The sequence below is a fragment of the Cebidichthys violaceus genome, unplaced genomic scaffold, assembly GCF_023349555.1.
Source record: "Cebidichthys violaceus isolate CVI_PGR_0920_01 unplaced genomic scaffold, fCebVio1.0.p SCAF_8, whole genome shotgun sequence".
Classification (NCBI taxonomy): domain Eukaryota; kingdom Metazoa; phylum Chordata; class Actinopteri; order Perciformes; family Stichaeidae; genus Cebidichthys; species Cebidichthys violaceus.
In genome coordinates, this window is record NW_027176964.1 from 6326156 (window position 1) to 6353510 (window position 27355).

At 39.9% G+C, this 27355-nt stretch overlaps 3 protein-coding genes across 4 annotated transcripts; 1 reads left to right on the top strand and 2 right to left on the bottom strand.

Moving 5' to 3' along the window:
• Nucleotides 1-431: 431 nt before the first annotated feature.
• On the top strand, nucleotides 432-4944 carry LOC137892569 (solute carrier family 22 member 13-like). The gene is given in 10 exon segments (XM_068737823.1): nucleotides 432-806; nucleotides 885-988; nucleotides 1703-1857; nucleotides 2244-2327; nucleotides 2330-2405; nucleotides 2494-2614; nucleotides 2778-2872; nucleotides 3311-3522; nucleotides 3618-3726; nucleotides 4734-4944. Coding segments are annotated over 10 exon segments (1542 nt in total).
• A 2038-nt stretch (nucleotides 4945-6982) lies between these two features.
• On the bottom strand, nucleotides 6983-11986 carry LOC137892432 (serine-rich adhesin for platelets-like). Its single transcript, XM_068737542.1, has 2 exons — nucleotides 10604-11986; nucleotides 6983-10345 (listed from the first exon to the last, which is right to left on the bottom strand). The coding sequence occupies exons 1-2, from the start codon at nucleotides 10678-10680 to the stop codon at nucleotides 7480-7482; spliced, it is 2943 nt and encodes a 980-aa protein (XP_068593643.1). The 5' UTR covers nucleotides 10681-11986; the 3' UTR covers nucleotides 6983-7479.
• A 125-nt stretch (nucleotides 11987-12111) lies between these two features.
• Nucleotides 12112-26717, bottom strand: xirp1 (xin actin binding repeat containing 1). 2 transcript variants are annotated; one of them, XM_068737541.1, is made up of 7 exons: nucleotides 26593-26717; nucleotides 26302-26356; nucleotides 25892-26185; nucleotides 25121-25199; nucleotides 21612-21763; nucleotides 21319-21360; nucleotides 12112-19351 (listed from the first exon to the last, which is right to left on the bottom strand). In XM_068737541.1, the coding sequence occupies exons 1-7, from the start codon at nucleotides 26715-26717 to the stop codon at nucleotides 12377-12379; spliced, it is 7722 nt and encodes a 2573-aa protein (XP_068593642.1). In that variant the 3' UTR covers nucleotides 12112-12376. The 2 variants fall into 2 exon arrangements, with proteins under 2 accessions (XP_068593642.1, XP_068593641.1); XM_068737540.1 differs by lacking the exons at nucleotides 25121-25199; nucleotides 25892-26185; nucleotides 26302-26356; nucleotides 26593-26717 and adding an exon at nucleotides 23904-24046.
• Between the last annotated feature and the right edge of the window lie 638 nt (nucleotides 26718-27355).

A 27355-nucleotide genomic window follows, 5' to 3' on the forward strand; every position in this document is an offset into this window, starting at 1 on the left:
ATGAGTCCCTGAATGATTAGTATTAATGTAATCATTTAATTGGCAAGTATATTTTTCTTCTTTTACAGATCATTACATATATTTTGTAAATATCATTGATTATGAAATGTGTACATCAAATGCATAATTTGAAGTGGAATATTTGTGATAACATACAGGAGAGATTTCTTGACATGTATAACTTATTGGAAAATGACGACAAATGCAAATGATTTTAGTAGCTGAATAAAGTCACATGATGGAATTCAATGATTGAGGACAATATTTCATTGAAATATGATGTCTTAAATTCTGGTTTTCACAGTTTTTGTGTTAACAGGTCAACCATTTGGTCCATTTAATTACTGATTACAGGTGGTTAAACATTTATTTGAACCTGAGCTTATTCAAGAAATTCAACCAGAGTTTCACACATCCTCTGCAGTGTGAAAATGGTGGATTTTGGAGAAATTCTGAGAACCATCGGAGAGTTTGGCTTCTTCCAGAAGCTCATCATTCTTGCGTTAGCCTTCCCAAATTTCTTTTTACCCTTATTATTTTGTAGTTTTCTTTTTATCCAGTCTGATCCAGAGCGACACTGTAACACAGACTGGATCCTTCAGGCTGACTCCAACCTGACCGCAGATGAGCAGCTGAACCTGACTCTGCCCCGGGAGGAGGATGGGACCTTCAGCAGGTGTCAGATGTTTGTCCCTGTGGACTGGGACATCGGAGCCATCAGAGAGTACGGACTCAATGAGACCACAGGGTGCTGGAATGGATGGGTTTACTACAACACGACATACGATGCCACCATAATCACTGATGTAAGTAATGAGTGTAGAAACTGAAGAAATTACCGTCATGAAATTTGTTCATTAAATGTTTATTTTCTTTCTTTGCAGTTTGATCTAGTTTGTGACAAAGCTAACTTGGTGGAAGTGATACAAGCAGTGTTCATGGCCGGTATTCTCGCTGGTTCTGTTATATTTGGACCTTTTGCTGAATCGTAAGTGTATTTCATGCAGTAAAAAACTGTTTTTGATCAATGTGAACATTTAAAAAAAATGGAATACAACCCCACACACAGCTCCCATTCATAAATATTAATTTTTACAATTTTAGAAAGAAGATGCAATTTGTTTCCAACATTAAACTAAATACTAGCAGGGTATTGGCAAGTCTTGAAAAGTCTTAAGCATTGAATTAATTTTATAACAAAAAGGTCGTAATGGTATTGAAAAGTCTATCCTTTTTGTTTATTACAAACTTTTTTTATTGCTTAACATGGGTAACAAACAAACAAACAAATACACAGCAAATAAAGCCAACCCTGAATTAAGTTAACTTGAATAATTTGTATTGGTTAATCCATCCATCCATTTTATACTGCTTATCCAGGTCATGTTAATTTAATTAATTGTATTATTAGGAATTATTGCTATATACTGCTGGGATTTACTGAATGTCATATTTTGTTCTGACTAGCTTTCCATCATACTTGGCATTTCTAGTGTTGATTCATATTCCTTATGTGTCCATATTGTTCAGTAAATAAACCATTTTGTTAATTTGTAGATGAGATGAAATTAGGTGCATTGTCGCTATTGCAGTCTTTCTGCCAATGAGCACCATTATTTATTTTAATTCTGTGCTTTGACCATAAGAGAAGCTGGTAATTTCTTCTAAACTGTATCATTTTGTTAATGTCTTTCTGTTGCAGATTTGGTCGCAAACGTTCAACTCAAATTACAGCAGTTTTATTGTTCATATTTACTGTAACAACAGCACTATGCCCCAATGTCTACTTATACTTAGCATCCATGTTCATGGTGGGAGTTGGAGGGGGAGGCTATCGAATCAACAGCATTATACTGGGTATGAACTATGTACAGGTATCATTTTACATCACGTTACATTGATTTTTATTTTCCAAATAAACTATCATTGGACTTTAGACAATAAAACGTATTAAAGACACTTGCATGATAGAAAATGTATAGAAATTATATTATTAGAAATTTTGCAAATATTGATAAATCAAATGATCTACAGAAGTAAATTATGTGAAGAACAATATATATTATCATTGACCACCAATTGGTTTGTAGCTGTTACAATGTCAGTTAATGATCCTAGAAATTGTGTATGGCATTATAGCAGCTTTCAAGTTATACTTCTAGCATTTGTTTTTGATTGTTGAAAACTAAAACAATCCCGGTCAAAACTGGTAACTTAAAAAACTTACATTTTCCTGATTGCAGCCACTGAGTGGATCGGGCCGTCCAAAAGATCGTGGGGAGCATGTGTGGCTGGGTTATTTGATGCAGTTGGACAGTGTGTCCTCGCTGCATGATCTATTTCATCAGAGACTGGAGACTGGCTCAACTAGCATCTCCAATTACAGTGGTTGTTTTCTACATATGGTGTGCATCAACTATTTTTTATTGTCTTTTATTGTTTCATTTGTAAATTATTGACTATTTTAACTGTCACTTTCTCTGTTTCTTTGAGGTTCATTCCAGAGTCAGCCAGATGGTTGTTAAGCAGAGGAAGGACAGAAGAGGCCAAACAGCTGATCGTCAAGGCGGCCGCCATCAACAAATGCATTGTTCCAGACTCTCTTCTAAACAATGTACTGACCCCTCACATTTCTTTATTTCCCATTATCCATGGTGTTGGGTAATAATTTATGCTGCTTAAATGTATTTGTTACTGCTTTTATTAATCGTAGTAAACTATTAATATGACTTGATATCAAAACATATTTTAGTTTTACTAAAGACTTTCTGTTACAGATTGCTGTGAAAGATGTTGGGAACAAAGGAGGCATTAAAGTTATTTTCAGATCACCTGTACTGACTAAATATATCTTCATCATAACATTGGCATGGTGAGTGGACATTTCCAAGAGCTCCAGTAACGTCTTTAAGATAAACTACTTTAATCTTTAATGAAAAATGTTTTTGACTTTAATAAAAATATAATCACTCTACATACAGTCACAAACGGGTTAGATCAAGTAAATTAGATCAAGGGACCAAACACGTTTTTTTGTACCAGGTTGTAAAGTGGACAGTTTATCATGGGGGTCTATGAGGATTGACTTTTTACTTTTGGAGCCAGCCTCAAGTGGCCGTTTGAGGAACAGCAGGGACAAACTGCAGCCTAATATGGAAAATGTGCTGATTAAGCCACACATTGGTCATGTTCAGATAGCCAAAGTGGTTAGTTGGGAGGTTATTTGATGCTGTGATTGAGACTAAGATGTTAATAATGCTATATAATGTAGGACAAGACTAATGTGTTTCCTTCCTGTCTTTAAACTCAGGTTTTCACTAACCCTATCCATCTTCTGCCTGTACTTCAATATGGGAAGCCTCGGCTTCAGTATCTTTCTGACACAGTTCTTGTTTGGTGCCATTGAAATACCAGCTCATTTACTGTGTATGTGGCTGCTGGAGGTTTTTGGCAGAAAAAAGTTATTTGTAGCAACACTTCTGACAGGAGGACTCTCTTGCATACTTGTCCTGGCTGTTCAAGGTAATCCCCTTTACAATTTATACAAATGATAACTTCATGTTTTTGTCCTGCGTGTCTGTTCTCAACTTTTGTTTTTGTACGTTTCTTTTTTTCAGGATATGCCATTGCTATTACGTCCTTAGCTGTTGCAGCACGTTTTTTCCTGCTCTCCGGCATTACTATATGTAATGTTTTTGTTCAGGAGTTGTTTCCAACATCTGTTAGGTAGGTGTTCACATGCTTGATGTGCAAACTTTCCAGTCCTTGTAGAAACAGCATTAAATCCTAAATGGTTTGTCCTAACCTACAGGTGTCCAATGGCCTTAGATCTTTATGTAGAGCCCCTCTGGCTGTTCCAAAGTTGAGGCTTTGAGTAAGTGTGTGTAGCGGTGCACAGAATGATGTCACACAAGCTCAATTTGATGCTACACATTTAATGAAAATGTTCTGCAAAATACAAAAACATGCCTTTAGGTATACAGTCGCTACACAGCGTTGTCTGCTTCCATCTTGTACACAGATTCTCATTCTCTGTTGCTGTGACTCTGCATAAAAGGAACTGCTCATGTAACAACACAGACACCTACTGGCGATCCACTGGATCTACTGCCTAAAAATGTAGCTGGTGATAAATAACACTGGACCCCAAACTCTCTTAACTTACATTACACATTGTGCACCGCTGTGTCTGTCCACAGCTAATCTTGCATTCTGCTGTAGCAAATCTCCTAATATTTAGGGTGCCTAGTTATGGCTGCATGCTCAAAGACCTCTCGCAAAAAAGCTATTATTGCCTTTTTACTGCCCTCTGTCTCCTCACTCATTAGTCTTACCCACCCCAGTTGGGAGATAGCAGTATGTGTTTGGGTAACAGTTTACTGTATGCAGTACACACACTGCTGCATACCTCTTAGCCACTGCTCTGCAGCTTACTTTTGTTTTTTGGACGGTAGGTTTGGCTAACCGCGAACAAAACTACCAGTACATGCACTGCTGTACCTTGCTGCAACTCAGCTGTTGCTTAACAGGCAGACAACTTGGGGAGTTTAATTTTGCTTTGGGCAAGATTGTATGAATTGTATTCTACAACAACTTTTCTACTTTTATTGCTTTTGTTTGGCTTCCTGTCATAATGCTTTCTCTGTATCCTGCTATTTTTAAGCGTGCTATATAAATAACAATTTGCTAATTGATCCAAATGTCTATTTTTCCACTCTTCCTTCCCCTTTCAGAGAAACAGCCACATCTTTAGGATCCATATCAGGAAGAGTAGCTGGATTACTGGCTCCACTGCTCAACATCTTGGCCATGTACCACTGGGTCATACCCATCACAGTCTTCAGCAGCTTAACGCTCCTCAGTGGAGCTCTCTGCTTCCTGCTTCCTGAGACCAGGGGAAAAGAGCTTCCTGAGTCAGCTGATGAGGCCAAGTTCAACAGGTAATTATCGCAAACATGTTCCATCATGACATGTCATTAGACAAATTGATCTCTGACATTTTATAATTTGCTTCCTGATATCACTCATCTGTCCTTTGACTTTCAGAGACGGGACCTCCACAAACACAGCCAGTTGTTCAAGTCCAAAATCAACAAAGCTGTAAATGTGTTTAAAATCTAGAATGCATTTACTTCAAACTGCCCGTCATAACTTCACATCATATAAATAGACCAAAAGCAGCTGTTGAAGTTATAAAGTGATGTACGCACAAAGGTCTCTTGCCATTGGCTTTTGTTTTTATTACTCTGTTTCATTTGTAAATAACCAAGTTGTAATGAATCTGTTAATAATGAGCTACATTGTTTTTAGTGATTTTTACACGTGATAATAATCAAATGTTCATAATTTAAGCATTAAGAATGGCTATATTAATTTCCCTTATAATTGTAGAAACATATGTATAGCCTTATTCCAAAAAAAGACTTGACAAGAAATGAATTGGAAGTTAAAAATAAAATGTATACTTGTTCTTGCCAAGAGTTATATGAGAAAATCGAAACCACTTTCATGTCCGTATGGTGAATATGAAGCCACCACCAGCTGATTAGCTTAACTTAGCACAAAGACTGGGAAGGGGGAAACAGCCTGCTCTGTCAAAATGTAACAGCACCCTCAGACAGCTCTGCCTCCAGACCTGCTCTTCACAACAGCAGCAGTTTAATTCAATTATTTGTATTCATCATAACAGTTAACAAGTTATCTCCAGACCCTTTTCATATAGAGCAGGTCTAGACTCTATAATTAACAGAGACCCAACATTGGGGTGAGTGAACACTGGGGGTGACATTGGCTAGAAAAAACTCCACTTAAACAAATAGAAACTTTGGGCAGAACCTGGCTCTGGGCGACCATCTGCCATGAGCAGATGCTTGTTAAATCATGCTAAAAGTACCATATGCTATCAAAAAATACAGTAATCGGTCCTTTTGCTTTAAACAACAAACAAGCCGCACCAGTGTACTGGGCAAACGCATCGGGGCTTGTTTTAACCAAACCAAGCAGGGAAGGTGTGAAGGCAACCTGACTGAAGAAAGCAAGTGTAATTCCCAAAATGTCAAACTATTGCTTTAATAAAATAAAGGGTTGCCCTGGAATTTAGTATATGAGATGCTGTCTGGCATTTAAATAGTTCACCTTAAAGAGGTCATTGTGAAGAATTTAAAGTTAAAAAGCAATGTTAGTGTGTTTAATAAGCACACCTAGTGGTGGATATAATGTTATAACATGTTTATTTGAAGAAGTGTTAAATCATAAAAGTATAATCATTCTATGTATCAAACTATAAAATACAGTTACTGAATGTTTTGAGGGAAAGAGAGAGACCTTTGAGACAGGCTTTTCAGATCCGAAAACAACTGTATGGTAATGTGATGAGTTTGGTGAGCCGACTTCAGGAATGTGAGGTGTGAACAGTGGGGGAAGGAGATGTATTGATCAAGCAGAGATGTTGATGAATACAGCCCTAAGAAAGCGTGGGGGTCGGGTACATGCAGTTTTACGAGGAGGAGGACAGGTCGGACCAGCGGACACTATTCAGACATTATCCGGAACACTTAGACCAATGGAGAGCATTGTCAGAGGACAGGAGAAGACAATCGGATTTCAGCCAATCACAAAGCTGATAATGGACTTTTGAAAGTAAACTACTGACTTTCGGGTATAAAAACATTGTTCGGAGAGACGTAATTCAGTTCTTGGTGATCTTCTTTTACTGTAAACTGGCGTTTGTCGGCCGGTGGGGGGGGAGAGTGTTTGAACTCGGTTTCGCGATTCCTTACTGTCGACAGTGTAATTCAGTTTGTAACTATCTTTTAGCATTTGTGAATTATTAAATACTTTTTCATTGTAAGCCGGATCCAGCTGATTTTTCTTGGCGTGACTTCGTTGCTCAAACAACAACGATAGAGCAAGAGGTCCGCGGCTTCCTGCGAGGTGAGGTTAACCACCTTTATATCATCAATCAAAACTCCCTCAGTGCTTGAAATTTGAAATTTTATTCAGTAGGACATCGCATTTCATATCAGAATATGTACAGTTTTATTTTCTAGAATTTAAACAGACATTTCACAGTCAAATTACACCTTGTTATTACTGTGGACTCTTTATTAACTATTTATTCATGGTGAATCACTTTAAAATAAAGTTATTCTGAAAATGTTGCATAATTTGCTTCTCTTTGTGTTAACAATTGCATTTATGTTCTAGCTGTAATGTAAAGACATACTGTAATTACCACACAAAAATGAAATAACATTTATGTTACAGATTTTGTTTGATACAGATTTCTTAATAAAAGGCAAAGGTAAATTAAATCAATATTCCTTGTGCATTTTTTAATTAATTTAATGTGAAGTGGTTATCATATCCGTACAAAATTGACTAATGACAAAAATTGCTATTTAAAAAAAACATCTTTATGTATATATTTTTTTGGGGTACTTTCCAACGATGTGTATAACATCATGTAAACTCTTGCTTTTACCCGAGCAAATCATCCATCCAGCTACTATTTGTGACAGTGCTTTCAGATGTTTGCTCAGTGCTGTTGTTAGCAGACACTAAAAGACTGTCCACAAATACATTTACATCACTTGGCTCAGACACGGGCAGCAGCTGTGGTTCTGATGCAAAGATGTCATCAGCAAAAAGACCTGTCTGAGCTGAAGCAACGGCAGTAGAAGATGTATCTGAACCAAGCAAGTCATTCAGGGAGTTAGAGGTGGCTGGGGTGGATGGCAGCACCGTAAACACATCACTAACTCCAAAGATGTCATTCGGAAAGTCGGACGGTTGGTTTGAAGAAGCAAAAGCTCCACCTTGATGAGGCACTTTCACATCAGGTGGCTGAGTGAACAGAGTGCCGTTTGAGCCAAAAATGTCAAAGTCTGCGTCCTGGTCTCTTGTCTGGCTGTTTGTACCGGAAGGACTTGAGGTTTGAGCCTCTTCTAGGTTTACGGGTGCTGAAGCCGGGACAATAAGCTGATCTGTCAGGCCGAGCATCACGTCATTCTCAGCCGATATAAGGTGAGAGTCAAGCTGGAGGAAAGTATCGGTGGAAGCATCTTCGGGCCAAGCTGCGTCAACGAAAGAAGATAAAAATGTATCACTGGGGCTGACTGGATTAGAGGAATCTTGAGGATGTTCACGGTTGAGATCAAGAAGTGCTCCACCGAACAGGTCTCTTCCACCTTGGTCTGATGCATCAAGCACTTCATTTGGCTTTTGAGCATATTCGTCAGGATTTATCTGAATGGCTAATAGGTCATCAGGGGCTGAACTGACATTGTCCCCCCAAAAATCATTAAATGGAGCACTTAAAATGTCATCACCACTTCTCTCAGCTACTAACTGATTGATTGACTCCTCCGATGCTTGACTCACTGACTCCACAGTACTTGGGAGATCTTTAGACTCAGCTTTTCCAGGATCAATTACAGACAGGCCTGTTGACTCATTGCTTTGCAAATCGGATTCATGATCATCAGTTTGTTCTGGAGCTGTTTGGTCATCTCCTGTTTCCCTTGTTGAAGTCTTGTGAAGGTTGGATGGCTCTGTGGACTTGCTGAAAGCCCCACTTATGTTACTCTCCATTGTGTTGGGCTCCGCAAAATAAGACTGTCCCTTTACATGCTCTCCAGCCTCTTGTTCCTGAGGTGGTACTTGAGACACGTTGCCCTGCTGTTGTATCTCTTTTGTAACGGCCTCCATTACCTCTTCTGCCTTTTTGTCATCATCATGTGTTTTGTCATTACTTTCATCTTGCACCGCCGATTTTGTGACGTCCTCAGCCTTTTCCGAGGATGACTGAAACAGTTTTCCTAAGAGGCCACCGCTAGGTTTGACATTTTTTGGTTCAACCTTGTTTGTCTTGTCATTTCCACCTGATGTGAAGAGCTTTGACAAAGGACTCTTTCCTTTGGACCAGGATCCCAGCTTGACTTTTGTCTTTTCAGCCGGTTTTGCAGAGCCCTTCAGAGAATTTGTTCTCACAACAGGCTTCTTCTGACTTCTGACATTTTCATTGTCATTGGCTGACTCAGTCTTTTCAAACTGATTTGTATTCCTCTCAAGAACAGCCTCCTCTCCATGCATATGTTCCGCCGGACTGTGCAGAGCGCTGAGACTTTCTGATTCACAGGGGTTGGTGGAGTTTCTTGGAATGACATGCGATACCTCAGATGGCTCTTGGTGTTTCACATCTTCTTGAGTTGAATTAAAGGTTTCAATAAAACTCTGAGTATTGAGTGATTTCTCAACCTTGACTACAAGTCCATTCAGAACTGTTATATCAGTCTGTGGGACCTCTTGACTGCTCTCCACCTCAACAACAGGCTTTCTTTCTTTCAAAGTACTGCTTGTTTCTCCACAGCCTTTATATTCAGGGATTTCAAGGTGCGACTCACTTTCTTGCTGTTCTCTGCTGAACTCAACCGACATTTGATCTAGGTTCTTTTTATCACTGCCATCTTCTGTATCCTTGGATTTATTCCCTTTGCTCTGTTCAGTTTGGTCTGAAAGCTGCGCACTGTGCTCTTCACCTTTGGCTTCCGTGGTCAGTTGAGAAGACAGGTCATGCTGAGCAACATCAACATTTGGAGCAAATCGTACAGACTTCTTAGCTTTATTCAGATAAGCATCCAGCCTGTTAGATGTTTCATTGTTTGTTTTTGAAGTGGGAGCCATATTTTTCTCTCCAGATTTCTGTTTTGTGACAGGATTGCCCTTTTCTACAGAGGGCTGAGAAAAGTTAAGTCCTGTCGAGGAGATGCTGTCTTTGATTGGATCACTCCTGAATTTAGTTTGCTCTGATGGCAACTTCTCACCTAAGGCATAACCTGTTATCTTAGATTGCTCGTTGACCCCTGAAATGAAGGAGCTTGAAAATGTCTTCCCTTTATCTTTCATTTCTCCACCACGGTTGATCTTTATTTGGTTGTTGTCACTTTTGTGATACTCTGCAGTCGATGCTCTGCCAATGTCAGATATCTTATTTTTCACATGTGTTCGCTGTGCTGGATTCAACCCAGGACTCTTCTTCTCTGGTGGCCAGCTCATTTTTAGTTTGCCCTTAACATCAGCACCACTGTTGTTTACCATTGACACATTTTTAACATACACACCAGCAGAGGACTCTCTGGATCCACCAGACGCGTTTGAATTGCTTTTTGTCATTTTGGGAGTGGACGCAGTGTCTGGGTCATCTATGCCTGTATTTTTCTGAAGCCAGTGGTCTTTATGTTGCTTGTGCCCAAATCCTTCATCATAATTTCCTGTTCTTTTAAAAAGCTGTTGGTAGTGAGAAATGCAGTAGAACTCTCCATAAAGAGATGAATAGTTGTGGATGCTGCAATAAAGTAAAACAAAGTATTTTATAATATAAAGCTAAATGTAAAATCAAATTTAATTTATCATATGATTTATTTGTGCTAGATCAGCTGCAGATGATTTCAATGCATTGGAGATTTGCAATAGTCATAGAGTAATTTCTAGTTTTTACATCCCCTCTTACAGTGTTTTAGCTCATTAATGTCAGAATTCATGTGGTATTCATTTTACAACAATTGATCTGAGTAACTTTATCATACTGTGGAAAATGTCTCACCTGAGCTTCTTCTTACAATGTTTACAGCAGAAACAGTTGCTGTGCAGGATAAGTTTATTGGCCACCATTTTTTCCATTGGATAGACAGGTGTCAAACAGGCGGAACACACATCCTTGGCAGGTGAATCGAACTATGATGATAAAACAAATTCAGTTTAAGGTATTTTATGTAAAACATTTAAATTAATTTGGCCTTTCTGTCATCATTTTATTTCTCCAACATTATTTCTGCATTGGAATGCTTTATTATGGTTTTAAAAAAAATATTTTTGTTCTTTTGTTTTCCAAAAAACTAAAAAACGCCGAACTAAGGCTGGGGACTGTTTATTGCTTCCCGCACTGAAGTCCTGTCCTGATTTCACCCAAGCATTGCAAACTGTTTATTAACTCAACACCCAGATGACCATTTGATAGATTAGTGCAGCTACTCTCAACCACTGGGCCTGGGCCCACTTGTGAGCCTCAGACCACCATCTAGTGGGCCTTAGAGATACTGCCAAAAGGTTAGATCAAAGTCAAATGCTTTTGGGGTAATTAACAAAGCAAGTTATGCTAGTTATTTTTTATTTCTAGTAAACATAGTAATTCAAACAAAGCATAATTTCAATGACCAGTTATGTTTGAATATCACCTCACCAGATGCAGTGACACAAAAAATTAACTGGTTTTTGAAACAGAAAAGTGATGTGGAAGACAACCATGCGCCAGTTAAAGCCTGTGGTGAGGAAATATGACCCAGTACATTGAATTTGGATTCAGTGACGGGTGAGTGAGCATAATATATGTTTTGGTCATTACAGCTGACAGAGGCATAACACATATTTAAAGCCAAGTTAATTTTTTCTCTCTTTTTGGTCATTTTATGTTTTTTTCTCATTTCAGAACCCCTGGATTAGTCTTGTTGGCTGACACCATTCAGTTTAACATGTAAATAAGACAGTTGTGGAATTGTTAGAGGGCATATTATTCTGTTTGATGAAGGCAAACTGTTTTCACCTCCCCCCCATTAAAAAGCAAATTGCATTTTTTACACTTATTTAAACAAACGACAGGTAACATGTTAATTAGTGAGCTTTAAAAGGTGCTGGTAGGTGCATTTTGTTATGTTCGGACTGAGCTAGGCTAGTTGTGTCCCCTTGTTTCCAGTCATTGTCTTTAGGTAAGCTAGCTGGCTGCTGGCTTATATTTAGCACACAAATATGAGAGTGGTCTTCTCTACTAACTCTCCGATAGAAAACAAATAAGTGAATTTCCAAAAGTGTTAAACTATTTCTTTTAACAAACATACCTATTTCTATTGCTAGAATCATTTAGAGAATATGCATAAGGAGTGAACATTTACTAAATTCCACGACTGCAAGCTAACCTTCCTGTTGTGTAATATCAATGGATGTTAATATTGATACAATAATTTTCAATATTTAATTCACTTTAGGTTTTAAAAGTTGTGGGAAAAAAATGAGAGACCAGCATGAAGAATATAAGTCACTATTTACAATCAATTTTTTTAAATTGTTGTTTATTTGACAATTTACATAACATAACATAAAGTATCAACTGCATATGTTTAATACAAGAACCTAAACGTTTAGCATGTGGTTACAGTATAAAATCCATAAGACAAATCATTTTTTCATTAAAATGCAACATTTTAGTGATTGAATAAGATCAATTTATGACTAACAAAACCTTCTCATAAAAACATATTGTAATAAATACACAAATGGAATAACTGCTTTCCTAAAAGGCAGGTAAATGCACTGCATGTCTTAATTAGTGCTTTTCCTTTGGTTGGCTAAATGTTACAAACACCGTCCCTTCCTCATCGGTATGGTTCGACACTTTATCTTCAAAAGTGCGACCAGATCTTCGAATTAATGGCGATGTCATGACTTCGTATCTGGCTGGACCACCGACTACTTCAAACAGTGCTGATGATTTACTGTCAGACTGTTTGGTGACAAATGTTGAAGTCACAGATGAAACAAATACATTGCCAAAGCCATCAGTCTCTTCATATGTTTCACTGACAGTCTTTGTGCCAACTATTCCAGCGGGTTGCTCCGGAGCTGTTTTCACTTTGATCACGCTAACCTTGCGTTGTGCGGGACTGTGACCATTCTTTGACGGTTCATTAGCAGCAGACTTCTGTCTGAGATCACCATTTGCATCATGGCAATTTTTAGAATTGCCCTCTGTTTTTGGTTTAAATGTTGACATGGGTAACTTTGGTTGTTTAACAGACCTTCTGGCAGCTGAGTGAATGGAGATGAATGATGGAGAAGACTGGGAAGAGGACTGTCTGATGAGTGGCTTGTTGTGGACTTTTCTGTGCACTTCTTGTTTAGAAGGACTTGAATCTAAAACTGCTTCTTTGGTTTGACCCGATTTGGCCTTGCTTGACACAATACTTATTTTCCTGATGTTGTTGGCAGGTTGGAAGTTTTGCTCAGATTTCAAAGATTCATCAAATAGTCCTGACAACCCTGCAATGTCAGCCTCAGATTTCAGATTGGAGACGGAGTACAAAGCCTTTTTAATGGCCTCTTCAATGTCAAGAAGTTTTGCTAATGTTTGTTCCTTCAGATTCATTATTTCCTTGCTTGCCTTTTCCAGATCTTCAAATGCAGTTTCAACTGACGAGATGCTTTCTAGATCATCGTCATGTGTCTCTACTTCAACTTTCTTTTCCTCCATTTTACTTTGCTTTGCATTTCCACTTGGTGTAACCATCCAAGCAGGGACAGTCTCATATAACGTCTTGAAGGAGCTAACATCTATACTGCTGTCATCTCCCTCTATGTCTTGCACTTGAGACAGGATTCCTTGGAGTTCCTCTCGTTTCCTCAGATTTTCAAAGATTTCCATAGCTGCTTTCTCATTTCCCTTCATGATCTCCTCCTTGTGGACAGAAAGCCTTTGTCGTCTTTCATAATCTGTCTCCTTTAATTTCTTCTCTCTTAAAACAACTTTATCCTCGAGTTTGGGTGGCTTTTCATTGAGGTCATTTTGCTGTTCATGGCATCTCTTGGTCTTTGATGTTTGCAGTGCGTCATCGGTGTTGAGTTCTTTCTTGGGAGGTGATTTGTGTTGGTGAGCAGTGGTTTTGTTGGTTTGTTTATAGTCACTTACATTATCATTTAGCAGTTTTACCTTCTTGGACAACAAAGCGGCTCTTTTGTCTCGAGTCTCACTTTCCTTTCTTTCAAAGTTCTGTAGAGCAGCCTGCAAGCTCATGTTCATTTCATATTTACCATCTTCTGCATAATTCTTCATGCACATTTGTATCTCATCAGCTGCATTGATTTTCTGTATTACATTTCTCTCCATTTCCACTTGCTCCACAGTGCTGTTCGACATCATTACTTGGCAGTCTGATTTGCTCCCTGTATGTGTTTTCTTTTTCTTCTTAGTTTCCTGAGCCTTTGAGTCCATTGGTAGACGTTCATTTGTTTGATTTAAGTCCTGCGATGCTTCAACACAGTTTTGGTGGGATGTTTCATGTAGGGTCTCTTTACTGATTTTGCCATGTGATATGGTTCTTTGTAGGTTATCTGGAGAGGGCGTAGGAAATGGTTTGCTTTGTTTTGGAGGAATCATTGAGCTTTGCATGTTGTCTTTATTGTGGCAAGTAACTTCGGGAGCAGCTAAAATATTTGGTTGTTCTACAACTACTGATTTTGTCCATTGTGGCTTTGGAGGTAAAGCTGGCTTCTGCTCCTGAGGTTTCTCACTTGTCTTTTGAGGGAGTGGAGGTGGAGTGACACTCACAGAGCTGGATGATTTAGAAATTCCATTTGCTACAGGGTTGGGTGTTGAAATCTGTGTTGTATTGGATGGTTGTCCTTCACAGGTTACTGAAATTGAAGGAGACAACACTGTGTCAGATGGAGGCATAGAGACCACAACACACTGCTTCTGAACAGTCTTGCTCCTCCCTGAACAAGCCTTCGCTGAATTCCTGTATATCATTGCAGCTTTATAGTCTCCTTTGGATACATTTACACTAGACTTCTCAAGAGATTGCAAAGCCAATTGGACATTACCTCTTACAATGTCTTCTTTATCTAGGAGCTTCTGCTCTGTTGCTGCACTCTGCAGAGACCTAATAGATGCCTTCACATCTCCTCTGATAACTTCTTCTGTCTCATCTTCTGTTGTCTGACCATTACACTCACAATTTACAAAAGGCGCCAGTGATTCTGGTGCACAATTACCGACTATAACTGCATTGTGTTGCCAAGCCTCATAGGAAACATGGCTTCCCTGATCTTTCTTTGCATCACTGACCTTTGGATAAGTCTTGATTTGCTGGCATCTGGAGGAAGACGAACATGTAGATTGCATCACTTCGGAAGAGCTTTCTTCTTGAGCTGTGACATTCAGGTTGTATATTTTTCCAGGAACAACGACTTCGCGCTCCACAAGCATGCTTTGCTGCTTGGCCATTTCAAGGGACTTTTTAGCTGCTTTCACATCTCCAGAAACAATGACCTCTTTTTGTGCTTGGTTTCCTTCTATTTCAGGGCCTGACAAGTTCATGTCATAGATAGTTCCAGGTTTAATGATCTCCCGCTCCACACACATGCTCTGTTGCTTTGCCCGTTCTAATGACTGCAGTGTTGCCTTGATGTCCCCCGCCACAATTTCCTCTTTTTCCACCACAACAGGTTGCTGCACTGCAAGTTGTTGCTTTGCTGATAAGATATCCCCAGGGATTATTTCTTCCTTTGGAGCGCAGTCTTCAACACAGAGAGAGCACTCCAACGCAAAAACTTTTTTGGTGTTCTTTACATCTCCTGGCAAAACATCAGAAATGGTTCGCTCTACCTGCTCTTTTTTCAAACAGAGACTTCTCTTTGCTTCCTTCACATCTCCATGAACTATTTCAATGTACCCCTCAGCCAGAAGGCTGTGATCAACTTCATCTGCTGTTGCATCAGTATGAAGACTTTTCAGATAGTGCAAGTCTCCTTTCTCAATGCAACTTTTGTACAGATTCACATTTCCCTTTTCATTTTCATCCACTCTACATGATGCCGCAGTCTTCTGACTATTGGCAGTTGCCAACAGATTTCCAATCGTAGACTTTATGTCTCCCCTCTCTATAACGTGACCCTCGGTTTTTGTTTCAGAATAGCAGATGAGTGAATATACTGACATCTCTGCTTGCCCCCCTGCAGTCTCTTGCATTATGATTCCTTTTTTGAAATCCTTATCTTGGACAAGCAATTCATCGATCCTCTGGACAATGTTTTGTATTCTTTCATCCCTCTCGAGGTTGATAACTGTGGCTGACTCATAGACTGGAAGTTCTACTACTGTGGTATTCATTTTGCCCTTCTCCACTTCTCTAAGAAGACTAACTTGGGGCTTTAGGGTTGGTTTGAGTAAGAGTTGTAACATGATGTTCCTGATGTTACCCCCAACAATTTCTTCATTCTGAATTTGCACACCTTCATTGCCTTCCAGCAGATATTTTGCCATCATAACATTCCTACTTTCATTTGCTTCTATGATGATGCCGCTTGAGTGAACGAAAGTCATTTGGTACAGATAGGACAGGGTGTCAGCAACACTGTTGGCAGTGATTTTGTCTAGTGGAGTGGTCTCAAAGAGCCAGGTAGTGCACTTCACATCAGCTTTTGGTATTTCCTCCTCAGAACCTTGCACTGAAGTATCCTCAGGGTCCTTGATTTTGTCAAGTTGCTGTGATTCAAACAGCCAAGTGCAGCGTTTCACATCTCCTTTCTGGCTGTCTTCTCTGTGGACCGTTTTTACCGGAACTTGCTCCTGAGGTTCCCCTTTCAAACTGTCAATGGTTTGATTCTCAAAGAGCCAGGTGGAGGTCCTGACATCGCCATGCTGGACGTCAGTGACACTAACCATTCGCATGAATTTCTGGCATGACTGCTCAGATTCAAATATCTGTTTATTGAGTTGCACATTACTGCTTCCCAAGTCTTCAATGACCCTGACAGAGGGCTCATCTCGGCTGGTAAGGGAGTCCAAAGGTTGTGTTTCAAACTTCCATCTGGCTGATTTCACATCTCCTTTCTTGACATCTTCCTGGGTTACAGCTCGGATGACGTAAACTTCCTTGTCTGCCTTGATGGCGTCAAGGGGTTTTGTCTCAAACATCCACCTTGCTCCTCTGACATCACCACTCATTACCTCCTCTTTTTTCACAGTTGTAACTTCATGAAACTGTCCCTCTTTATCTCTAATGGCATACAGTGGCAGGGACTCAAACATCATTGTGCTCGACTTTACGTCAACACTGCTCACAGGCTCCTCCACAGAGTCTGACTTCTGTTCAAGGGGCTGGTCCTGAATTTTGTCCAGTGAGGAAGTTTCGAATATAAACTTTTTGTTCTGTACATCGCCACCTTCTTCACCACTGACTCTCTGAATGTTTACACCCTCAATGTCCTTATTCATCTGGTTCATGGGACAGTTCTCAAACATCCAGGAAAATTTATGTACGGAACCTTTTACAAGGTGTTCGTCTTGATTCTTAACATCAGATGTCTCCATTTCTGATCCTATTTCATCGAGAGAGTGGGATTCAAAAAGTTCTTTGACTCGTGAGACATCTCCAGACTGAAAGTTGACCTGGCTGACACATCTCACATTGTGTTCAGAGTTTGCATCCTTTCTTATTCTATTCAAGGTTTCAGTTTCAAAAACATGTTTGACTGTTTGAACACCAACCTCCGATTTGACAGCATCCTGTATGGTGTTGCATAGCTTCAGATTGTACTCTTCACCATCTTTGATGGTGTCTAGAGGCTGTGATTCGAAAAGCCAAGTAATGGACTTGACATTGGTATTGTCAATGGCTTCTTTATCATTGATATTTTCTGATTTGTCATCCAAAATGTTCATTGGTTGTGTCTCAAATAACCATTTACAGTTGTTGACATCACCTTTATGATGCTCGTCTTCTACAGAAGCATCCTGCTCCGTCTGGTTGAACTTGGAGTGGATCCCATCTATTGTCTGGGTTTCAAAAAGCCACTTCGCCATCTTGACATCGCCCATTGTATCCTCCTGTCTGGTGATGCCTTTGATCACCTCAATATTTGCTTTTCTTTCTGCAAGCTCGTCTAGAGGCTTTGTTTCAAACATCCACTTATAGTTTTGGACCTTTCCTTTGATTAATTCTTCTCGGCTGACTGTTGTGACTGTATGGAGGTTTCCAGAGCTGTCCTTTATTGCATATAAAGGAGTTGCCTCAAACATTGCTTTGGTGCCTTTTACGTTTCCTGCTTCAATCTCTTTTTCCACCTCAATAAACTCTTCATCAGACTGAGCGATTTTGCTCAATGGAATTGTTTCAAAAAGATGTTTGAATCCTTTAACATCGCCCTTTTCAATCTCTTGTTCTTTGAATGAGGTGTTCTTTTGAATACCGTAGCTCTCAAATATTTGTTTTTTGCCTTTTACTTCTCCTTGTTCGTCAGCTGAAAGGGTAACTTTCTTCAAATGCCCAACTTCATAACTATCATTAAGGGTCTCCATAGGTTGAGTTTCAAACAGCCACAGAGAAGTCTTGACATCTCCAGCAACAATCTCTTCCTTTTCCAAAGACTGCTCTTCGGAGTCTCCTTTTAGTGCTGCCAAGGGTTGCATCTCAAAGAGCTTCCTCTTGTTCACAACGTCAGCCTCTCCGGCGCAATCAGCCACCGTTCCTTCAAACCTGTCCACTCCGACGACTTCTTGTATTGTGTCAAATGACTGAGTTTCAAACATCCACCTCTTTTGGTCAACTCCTCCTCTGTGAGCCTCTTCCAGAGATATACCCCGGATTATTTTTACCCCATCAGTTCCCTTATTAATCAGATCCAAAGGCTGGGTTTCAAAAAGCCAACGGGCAGTGCTGATGTTGCTGCTGTTGATCTCCTCCCTGCAGATGGATTTAATCTCATGGATATTGCCACTGTTGTCTCTGATGGCACACCAAGGATCTGCCTGGAAGAGTTTTAAAGTCTTCTGGACATCTCCTTTCTGCTCCTGAAGCTCAGATCTCAGTTTGAGGAAGCTGTGGTCTTCTATGGAGTTGCAGCGTCCAAAGTCACTCAATGGTTTAGACTCAAAAAGCAGCCGAGCCCCTGTTACATCTCCTGGCTGGACAGGTTCTTTCAGCACTGCTTCGACCAGCTCACCCTCTTCTCTTTTTGTTTTATTTAGAGAATCTAAGGGCTGGGTCTCAAACAGCCATGTTGATGTTCTCACATCCCCTCTGACAGAATTCTGTCTTTTAGCAGACATGTGTTGGGTGCTGTCAACGTGCTCAAACATAGAGGAGGTACCCCTGACGTTTCCACCTTTTAACTCCTCATCATCTAGCAGCTTCTTGGTTGCATGAGGATCCCCAATATTGTCCAGAGTCCAGTTCTCAAAGATCCACCTCATGGACTGCACTTCACCTTGATAAGCTGCATCCGCTGCTTGACTATTTTCTGGCTGCACTGCCTTCATTATCTCATCGTCCACTGCGTCATCGAGACTTGCCCTCAGGCCTGGGTGGATGTGTTTAAAGAGCCTCTTTAGCTCACTCTTATTCCGTTGCTGGTAAAATGTGGAAAAGGTTTCTTTCGGTGGAGGCAGAGGGAGGCTACTTATTGCTGAAGGCCCTTCATAGTCAAGGGGTCTGGGTGGTACGGGAGGAGGTGGGGGGAGAGGCAGGTTATCTTCATCATGAGATGATAGTGAAACTGTGATTTTCCTGCCTGCTTCAGCCATCTTTAAATGAAAGACACATGGGAGTAATATTGTCAGGTTTCAGTAATCAAAAACAGCATTAGTTAAGGTGAAAATATTAGAATGGCATGCATTTTAGTAAATAAAGCCATACTTTACCTTTGTTTATGCTCGCTTGATGTTATCAAACCATCCACTGTCACACCAGGGTTAACAAAACACTTCATAGCTGTTAGTAAGCAGACATCAAACAGACAACTAGTCTTTACTCCAAATGCACCAAGTTACATTCATTTCTAAATGTCTTCCTTTGGAAATACAAATCTGCAAAGGATTATTTCTTGGGGAGGTTTTTCTTTTCGCTGCGAGCGTCCAAGGACAGAGGATCTCATATGCCGTACAGATTGTAAAGCCCTCTGAGGCAAATTTGTAATTTGTGATTTCGGGCTATACAAATAAATTAAATTGAATTGCATTAAACCAGCATTAACTTCATGTTTATTGCCACATGGGGGCCGTGGAAACAAGCTGCATACACAAAAATGACATATTTTCACCATTTTAATAGGAATCGTGTAGGCCAACAGTTGTACATCCAGCAGAGATGGAGCAACATTTGAAGTATAGTAATCTGATAAATGTAAGTCGAATATTCATTCTCTTTTTGTCTCTGTTTTTGGTCTCCACCAACTCCTGAGGGAAATATCTGGATCTTTAGCCAGTCTATGCTCCACTATGTTCTCCAGCTGGTTGCTAATTTTGTCTCTTTGGTGCGGAGCAGGTAGGGTACAGTGTTTATTTTTTATGTACGAAAACGACACTGATGAGTGCAGCGCGACCTAACCAAAATAGTAAAGTTGTGGTCGCAAAACCAAAACAATGAGTTGAAAGATGCTGAAACGCTCCATAGAGCTGACAGGAACTTTATTGTTGGCCAGCTATCTGTAGGTTTGTCACCATGAACTGCACCTTTCACATACATGCAGTCATTCAATCGAAATCGATACAGCATAGTATCGCGATATTTTGCGTGGCAATATTGTCTCGATAGACGGATGCTAACAATCAATAATTTATTATATAAGCTATTAATATTGCAAATACAAATAAAAGCTTTTGGTAAAATTAATTTTTCAGTCCACTAGATGGTGCTGAATTCTTTTTTGTTGAAGTCATTGGGATTGGACTATGTAGACTGTAATACAAACAGTTCAGTTTGTCAGGTGCATGATGCAACATTTACTACAGTTACTGTTAGTCAGTCTGTCTGCTTGAATGACAAACCTATTTTGCTGCAATAAAAATGATTGAAGTGAGATGAACCGAGTAAAACCTTTATCTTACAAGATAAAACAGATGTTGACAAATTAATTTTGTGATTAAATGATAAAATCATTTAATGGTGTTCATATTGTGTGAATAGTGTAAGAATTGTAGCTGCTTAATTGTTCTGCTTTACTGTTCAAAAAGGCCTTTGACCCAAGATGGATGTGACCATTTTTAAATTCTGTGTTATGGACAAATATCATACAAATGTGTCAACATCCAAATATGGTACTTGCAGACTGTAAGTATCTGGCAGATAGTTTACATTTTTTTTGCCACTCCTGATAATTTAGATTTAATATGTTCACACATTTTTGTGGCACACATTGAAATTTAAAATGTTCTAGTTTTAAGGAAATCTACAATACTAATGGTGGTCAGCTCTGGACAATATACATTACTGTGAAATACATTACTAGTCATTGTCTGTTGATTGTAATGCCAGCATGGGAAAAGAATATGGTACGGAACATAGAGCAGTTAAGTTGTTGTTAAGGTCTTTTATCTTACTGTAAATGTAATTTAATGGTGCTGTTATGTTGCTTCTTGACTTCTTGAATGTATGTCAAAGGTTAACTGTGTCTTTGGTCAAACAAGCAAAATAACGGTCAGTTACAAAGCAAACATATTAATAACAGAACCCACACATTGTAGTAAAGGATGCTAAATGAACTATACAGTACCTTACTGTTTTTAGCTCTCGTTCCTGAAGTACTGACGAATTCCTGTAGAACAACAGAAAAATAAAGTGTGGTTTAGATCAGTTTGTATCATGAGTACGTTACATTATTTTCTGTCAAAGTATATATTATTACTGTGCTGCACGTGTGCTATATATATAAGTATGTATATACAAGTACACAATAGCTTTCTTGTAAAATGTTGCTCCCATTGAGAAAGAGCATTGTGGTTATTATCTATTGAAGCCCTTGACCTCAGTGTTTAGGGAAGAATGAGAGGCATTTCAGGAACTCACTGGCTGTGTTGCGCCTCCTGTGGAGTCGATAGCTGCTGCTCTTGACAGATAGAAGGCTGATCTGTCTCTCACCGAGGAGGAAGTAGATATCTTGTCTCTGCTTTGTCTTGTTGGCGTGCCCCCCTTAGTCAGTGATGGACTATATTTGTCATCTGCAATAGAAAAGATAAAATAAATCCAATAAATATACCTAAAATATCTACATTTTTTTATAATTTGCTAAGTAACATAAGAATAACTGAAGTAAAATAACCTTTTAATGCTGTCTCTTTTGCTAGTTTAGATTTGTTGACACACATTTGTAAAAATAGGACTCCTTTTCAGTGTCCCGAAATAAGTGTGGAGTGCGACCAGTGCGAGCAACAAGTTAATGATAACACTGTGAGTATATTTTTAGTGACGTAGGAATCTGTCTTATCGCTGTTGCAGCTCCCTCTTAACTTGTGGAAACTATTCCATCTACAAGGCCTACGGTTTATGCCATCCTAACAGGGATTCTGAGTAGCTTGTGTTACTTAATTATTCAAATGAACCAACATATGATTTATTGTGCTTATGGCAAACATTGTAACCAACATGTGAGTTTACAAAGGCTTTGATCCCAGTAGCTGATAGGACAAACAGGCCCACACAGCCTGCCTGCTGCTGTGGGACCATCACCAAACTGCATGCCATAGACTGACCATGACACCTGAGAAGGAAAAAAAAAGAAACAGCAACTGCTAGCTCAGCTGGAGTGACACAGATTGTTTGCACATTGTTTGTGTGAGCTCTCTGCCATCAAACCATCAACACCTGACCAAAAGGAATGCGCCTGCCTGACCCCGTAAAAAAATGTAGAAATGATCTCAGCTTGGTGTGCGTTAGATCACCTGGTTGGTTTACTCTGCAATTATACAGTTCTTTAATTGATTTAAAAAAGCCAATTTCCTCAATACGCATCACGGTTTGAGTAAAGTACATGGTAGATGTGTCAAATTCAGAACGTATTTCAACAACAACAACAACAGCACTGTGAACAATACGACCAGAGGTCGACAGCCCAGAGTGCTGCACAGGCCATCCGGCTGGCCAGATTTGAACACACCTCTCCTTTTCACAAACTAAGCCCTCACAGAACAAAAGGATGGACCAGCAAGCTGGCGCCTCTCACGAGTCCGGACTTAAACTATTTTCATAGATGGGTGAGCAGACTGAATGAGACAACCGCGTGCCATGTATGTCCTGTTGAAGTCCTCACCCACTCAACTGAGCATTCAACTTCATCACTTATCACCATACACACGTATCAATAGCGGAGGAAATACGGATCTGTAAAATCCAGTAGTTACTAAATCAAAAGTGACTCAAAGCTTCGTTGGCCTTTGATACCTTCCCTCAGTGATTCCCACCCTGTGACAGCGATTTCTGCTGACATCTCTTTGATCTGGGTTCGTTCTCCAGGAATGAAGAGGAGCTATTAGCGGCACAGTAATGTGGGGGCGTTTTGGGCCGCTGGCAGCTGTACAAATGATGGTGAAATGCAGTTGGTATTTGTTCTTCACTACCACCACCTTCACCACCGTCAGCTGTTGGCGATTGCCACCACATTCACAGACTGTAATGAAAACCAGCATGCCAAAAGGCCCCAAAGAGCCCATCACACCAGTATTACACCAGTCAATAAAAGTTAGGTCTGATTTTCCTTATTGCTTTAAAGGCAGATATGCTGCTTCTCATTCCACAGTTCATCATGACTCTTGAGATGATAGAAAGATGGAGAGCTAATGATTGAGTGGTCCTGTTGTCTGACCTCCCATTCCAGACATTTCTATGAATAAAGGGTTGAAAACTGATAGCCACTTAAGACTTAATGAAGATGCCAGCAATGTAGTCACACTGCAATTTGGGACCTTGTTTAGCTCTGATATCACTCATAAAGAAAAAGCCATAAATATGAGGAAAATGGAAAGCATTTAGATCATCATAGTTTCTTTTTTTTTCTTTGTTTTATCATTTATTATGTGCTTTTAATCCTTAATCTTTTAAATTAATTGCATACAAGTATTGGTTTCTCAGTGACTTAACATCGACACACTGGCACAAAATTAAACTTGAATATTGTTATACTGAAATAAACTCAAAGAGCATCCACTAAACTCCATGTTCATTCACTTATCTTTCATATCAATCACATCAGATAGATTAATGAAACAGAACAAAGCAACTTACTCAGTCAATAGTATACAGTATATTTTAAACTGGCTACGCATTCGCCTCAGTTTCCTCCAAGTTAAATCTCATGATACTCACTAAAATACCATCCAGCGTCGTTCTCTGTCCCTTCCCTGTATATGTCCGCTGAGCTGGATAACTTAAGGCCCCTGTGATGTGCGATAGAGCCTGTCTCCTCTCTCCGTGCTTCTCGGTTCACTGTGACTGAACTCTTTCTAGTCCTGTGGCCTCGGTGACAGCTGATTTTTATCAGATCCCACTGCCCTAGTGGAAGACTCTGGCTATTTTGGGAGGGTGGGCTGGCGGCTGCTGCTGCTCGGCTGAGTCAATCACCTCTGTTAGTCACTGAGAGACTGAGGCACCCCTCCACCTCCCATTCCCAGAGCTACATTGTCACCCACTATAACGGGCACTGGGTGGGACCTGCAGTATGTGTTTGGTGGGCAACATATAAATGAAGGTATTTTGGTAAAGTGGTACATGGTTAATGCTACAAAGGAGACTATTTCATTTTAGTATTGTCACATTATGTTCTGCTACATAATGCTGGTAGACCATAAGATGAATATCTAGTGGTTGGACAATTCATAGCTGAAGTTTTTCACATATTTACACTGGTGTTCAGGAAAATACACAATGATTTATGTCGGTCATCCACTCACATTCCTCTCTGCCTTATTCACACCGTGTACATCTCAGGGTCAAAGTGTCAAGCACGATACGCTGGCGGGGTATCAGTTCCAGGACACAGAGAGGCATGGCTCAGAGGGCCAAGGTCTGCGTCATGGTCCGAGCCATCAGCAACAGCCTCACTCCTATCTTAAGCATGTAAGCCAAACGCATAGTTATGCATTTACACCGCAAGATTCTTTCTTTATTTAGATGTTTCCCTGCAACTCACAGGGCCAAAAAACACAGAGGTCAATGTTTACCCATGTCAGGATGTGCATGGTGACACTTTAAATACCCGAGGCATTTTTACTCTGGTAACTTAATCTAGATTAATATGAGATACTTTATCTGTGGGGATGCTCAAGCACTGTTTTCGGCACAGACCGATAAATGTCTCAGTCTACATTTATATTTCAAAGAGCCAGCAAGAACACTGACTTCCTCAAAGGTCAGAGATGGTGGACTTAGTTTTCCAAAAGGTTTCAATAGTCCTTTAGACTGATTGTGAACCGTGGTACCAAAATACAACAGTGATCTAATGCCTTTGGGGGGGCCCGGGCATCAACCCCCATCTGCCCTATCAAATCTCAGTGACTATAAACATGACAACAAGCGTCACTCACCTTGTGAGAATCTGGATGCTGTGGCTGAAGACTCTGGGAGTCCATTCATGGCCTTTCTGCCTTCCACCTGGGCGGCTCTCTGTGGATAAACAACATATAGTGTGGTGAAGACAGTTACAACACTCTGTTTTTGTGTTGTTTATGAATAGTTTGACATTTAGAGATATACTTTTATTCTCTTTCTTTTCAACATTGATAAACATTACATATGTTCAAGGTTTTTTTAAATCTGACGGCCAGTACCCATTAAACTAAAGCACCCAACTCTCCAAAAAAACAACTAGTTTATTGTACATCTCATTTTAATACAGGTTAAATTAATGCGATAGATCATATTATTTAGTGAGCTTTACAGGTGCTGGAAGGTAGATTTTGTTACATTTGGACAGTGCCATTCTACGTTTCACCCTGCCTTATGCTAAGCTAAGCTAGCCGCCTTCTGGTTCTAGCTTCATATTTAGTGAACAGACATGAGCGTGGTATCTGGCAAGAGAGTGAAAAAGTGAATTTCCCAAAATGTTGAACTATTCCTTTAAAAACATGTGCGATGCCGGATTGGCCACAGCTTCCATGTGAGCTTGTGTTTCTGTCACGAGGTGAAGGTGTTACGTTAAATGTCTGGTTGTTTACTTTCAATGTCTTCATCTATGTGCTAAATGAATTGTTGACTGGACTCTAGGGTATAAAGAATCAAGGACGGCATCACTGAGCACAGTCAATGTAGTGAAATCTGCTCTAAAAAACAATAACACATGTTCTAAAGTCTCACACCTGAATGGCTGTTTCCTTGTGACTTCTCCAATCCAGCAGAGGGCAGTCTCTCACTGTGTTACTGCCAGTAGCAGAGGCTGAGTTGAGCCGAGGGCTGCTGTTGAAGCCTTGCTGCAGGGTGGCCTTGGACTCAAACAGGGCACACAGAGCTCTGGTGCCTGACGACTCCCTCTGAGGGAGGAAGTCCATGGAGCGACTCCTGGACAAATTGGAGCTTCTTCCGGATGCCCAGAGGGCCACGTTCTCGCCGCCCTCCAGCTGCTTCCATCGACTGTCCACACAGCTTTCTGACACCTGAAAGTAGCAATTGAATTTGAATGCGTGTTTTTTGGGCAGTGTTGTTGTTGTTGTATTGGTTGTCACATTTTATTACTCATGATGAAAATAAGAAAATAAAAAGTATGTATTACCGGAAGTTTATGCTCCTGTTTTTCAATACCCCTGAGGTCAGCACAGCTTTGGTAACTGTTTGGCAAAAAGGAATTGATAAATTTATTAACAACTCTTTTTATTTGTATCCAAGAATTAGCTGGAAATTTGTGAACAGCAAAAGTGAATAAAAACTGTCTACGTGCCCTTAAGCAATGCACTAAGGCTCAATTTTAATTTCCTTATTGGCTACCAGAAGAACAATATACTGGGAAGCTATGTGTTTGATTTAATGCTGTATGTGAACATACAGTATATTGTGCAGAACTTACTGTTGTACCAGCTGAGACACAGACTTCCTGTCCCAGCGGGTGGGCGCTGGCATGACCCATGACCTCTCCTGAACCCCGGAAAGACTCCTCAGGGACTGGGTCCTCCTGAGGCCAAATGTCTCCATTGCAATCCCTCTAACAGCAGCTAAAATAAGCAAATGGTACAGTAGTATTGAATCGCCTCATTATTGTGTGTTAATTCACAGAAAGCATATGACTTGTAAATGCTAAATCACATGATTAGAGGAGCTTGTCACAGTTAGAATTAAAAAAAAAACATTCTTACTAGAATTACAGCTGAGGTTTAACTTATTTTTAATTATTATACAACAGATTGTCACACTGACAGTCATATGACTCTGTTAATGTTTATGAACTCCTCCATTCAGACAGCAAACCCAAATGTGCTCCTCTGTGTGAGTGTGACAATCATCAGGATTATATTGTAGCTCAAATGCCATACTTTCAAAATAAGAAAAAAAGTTACAAGATCTAAATTTTGACCACAATAATCAATGTTGAAATGTATACTCTATAAACTCATGTATTGTAAGAAATAAGCTACAAAGCAGAATATAGCTACAATATTGTCGTTGCGAATAAGACTATATATGCTGCTGTTCTGTCTGCAAAATCAAAAGAATATTCAACACCATACCTGAAGAGAAGACGCTGAAGTCACCTGTGCATCTCTGTCACTTGTGGTTTAGGAGCATCTCTCACAAGACACAGCAATTTCTAGTGGCCAAAGTCCTTCAGCACC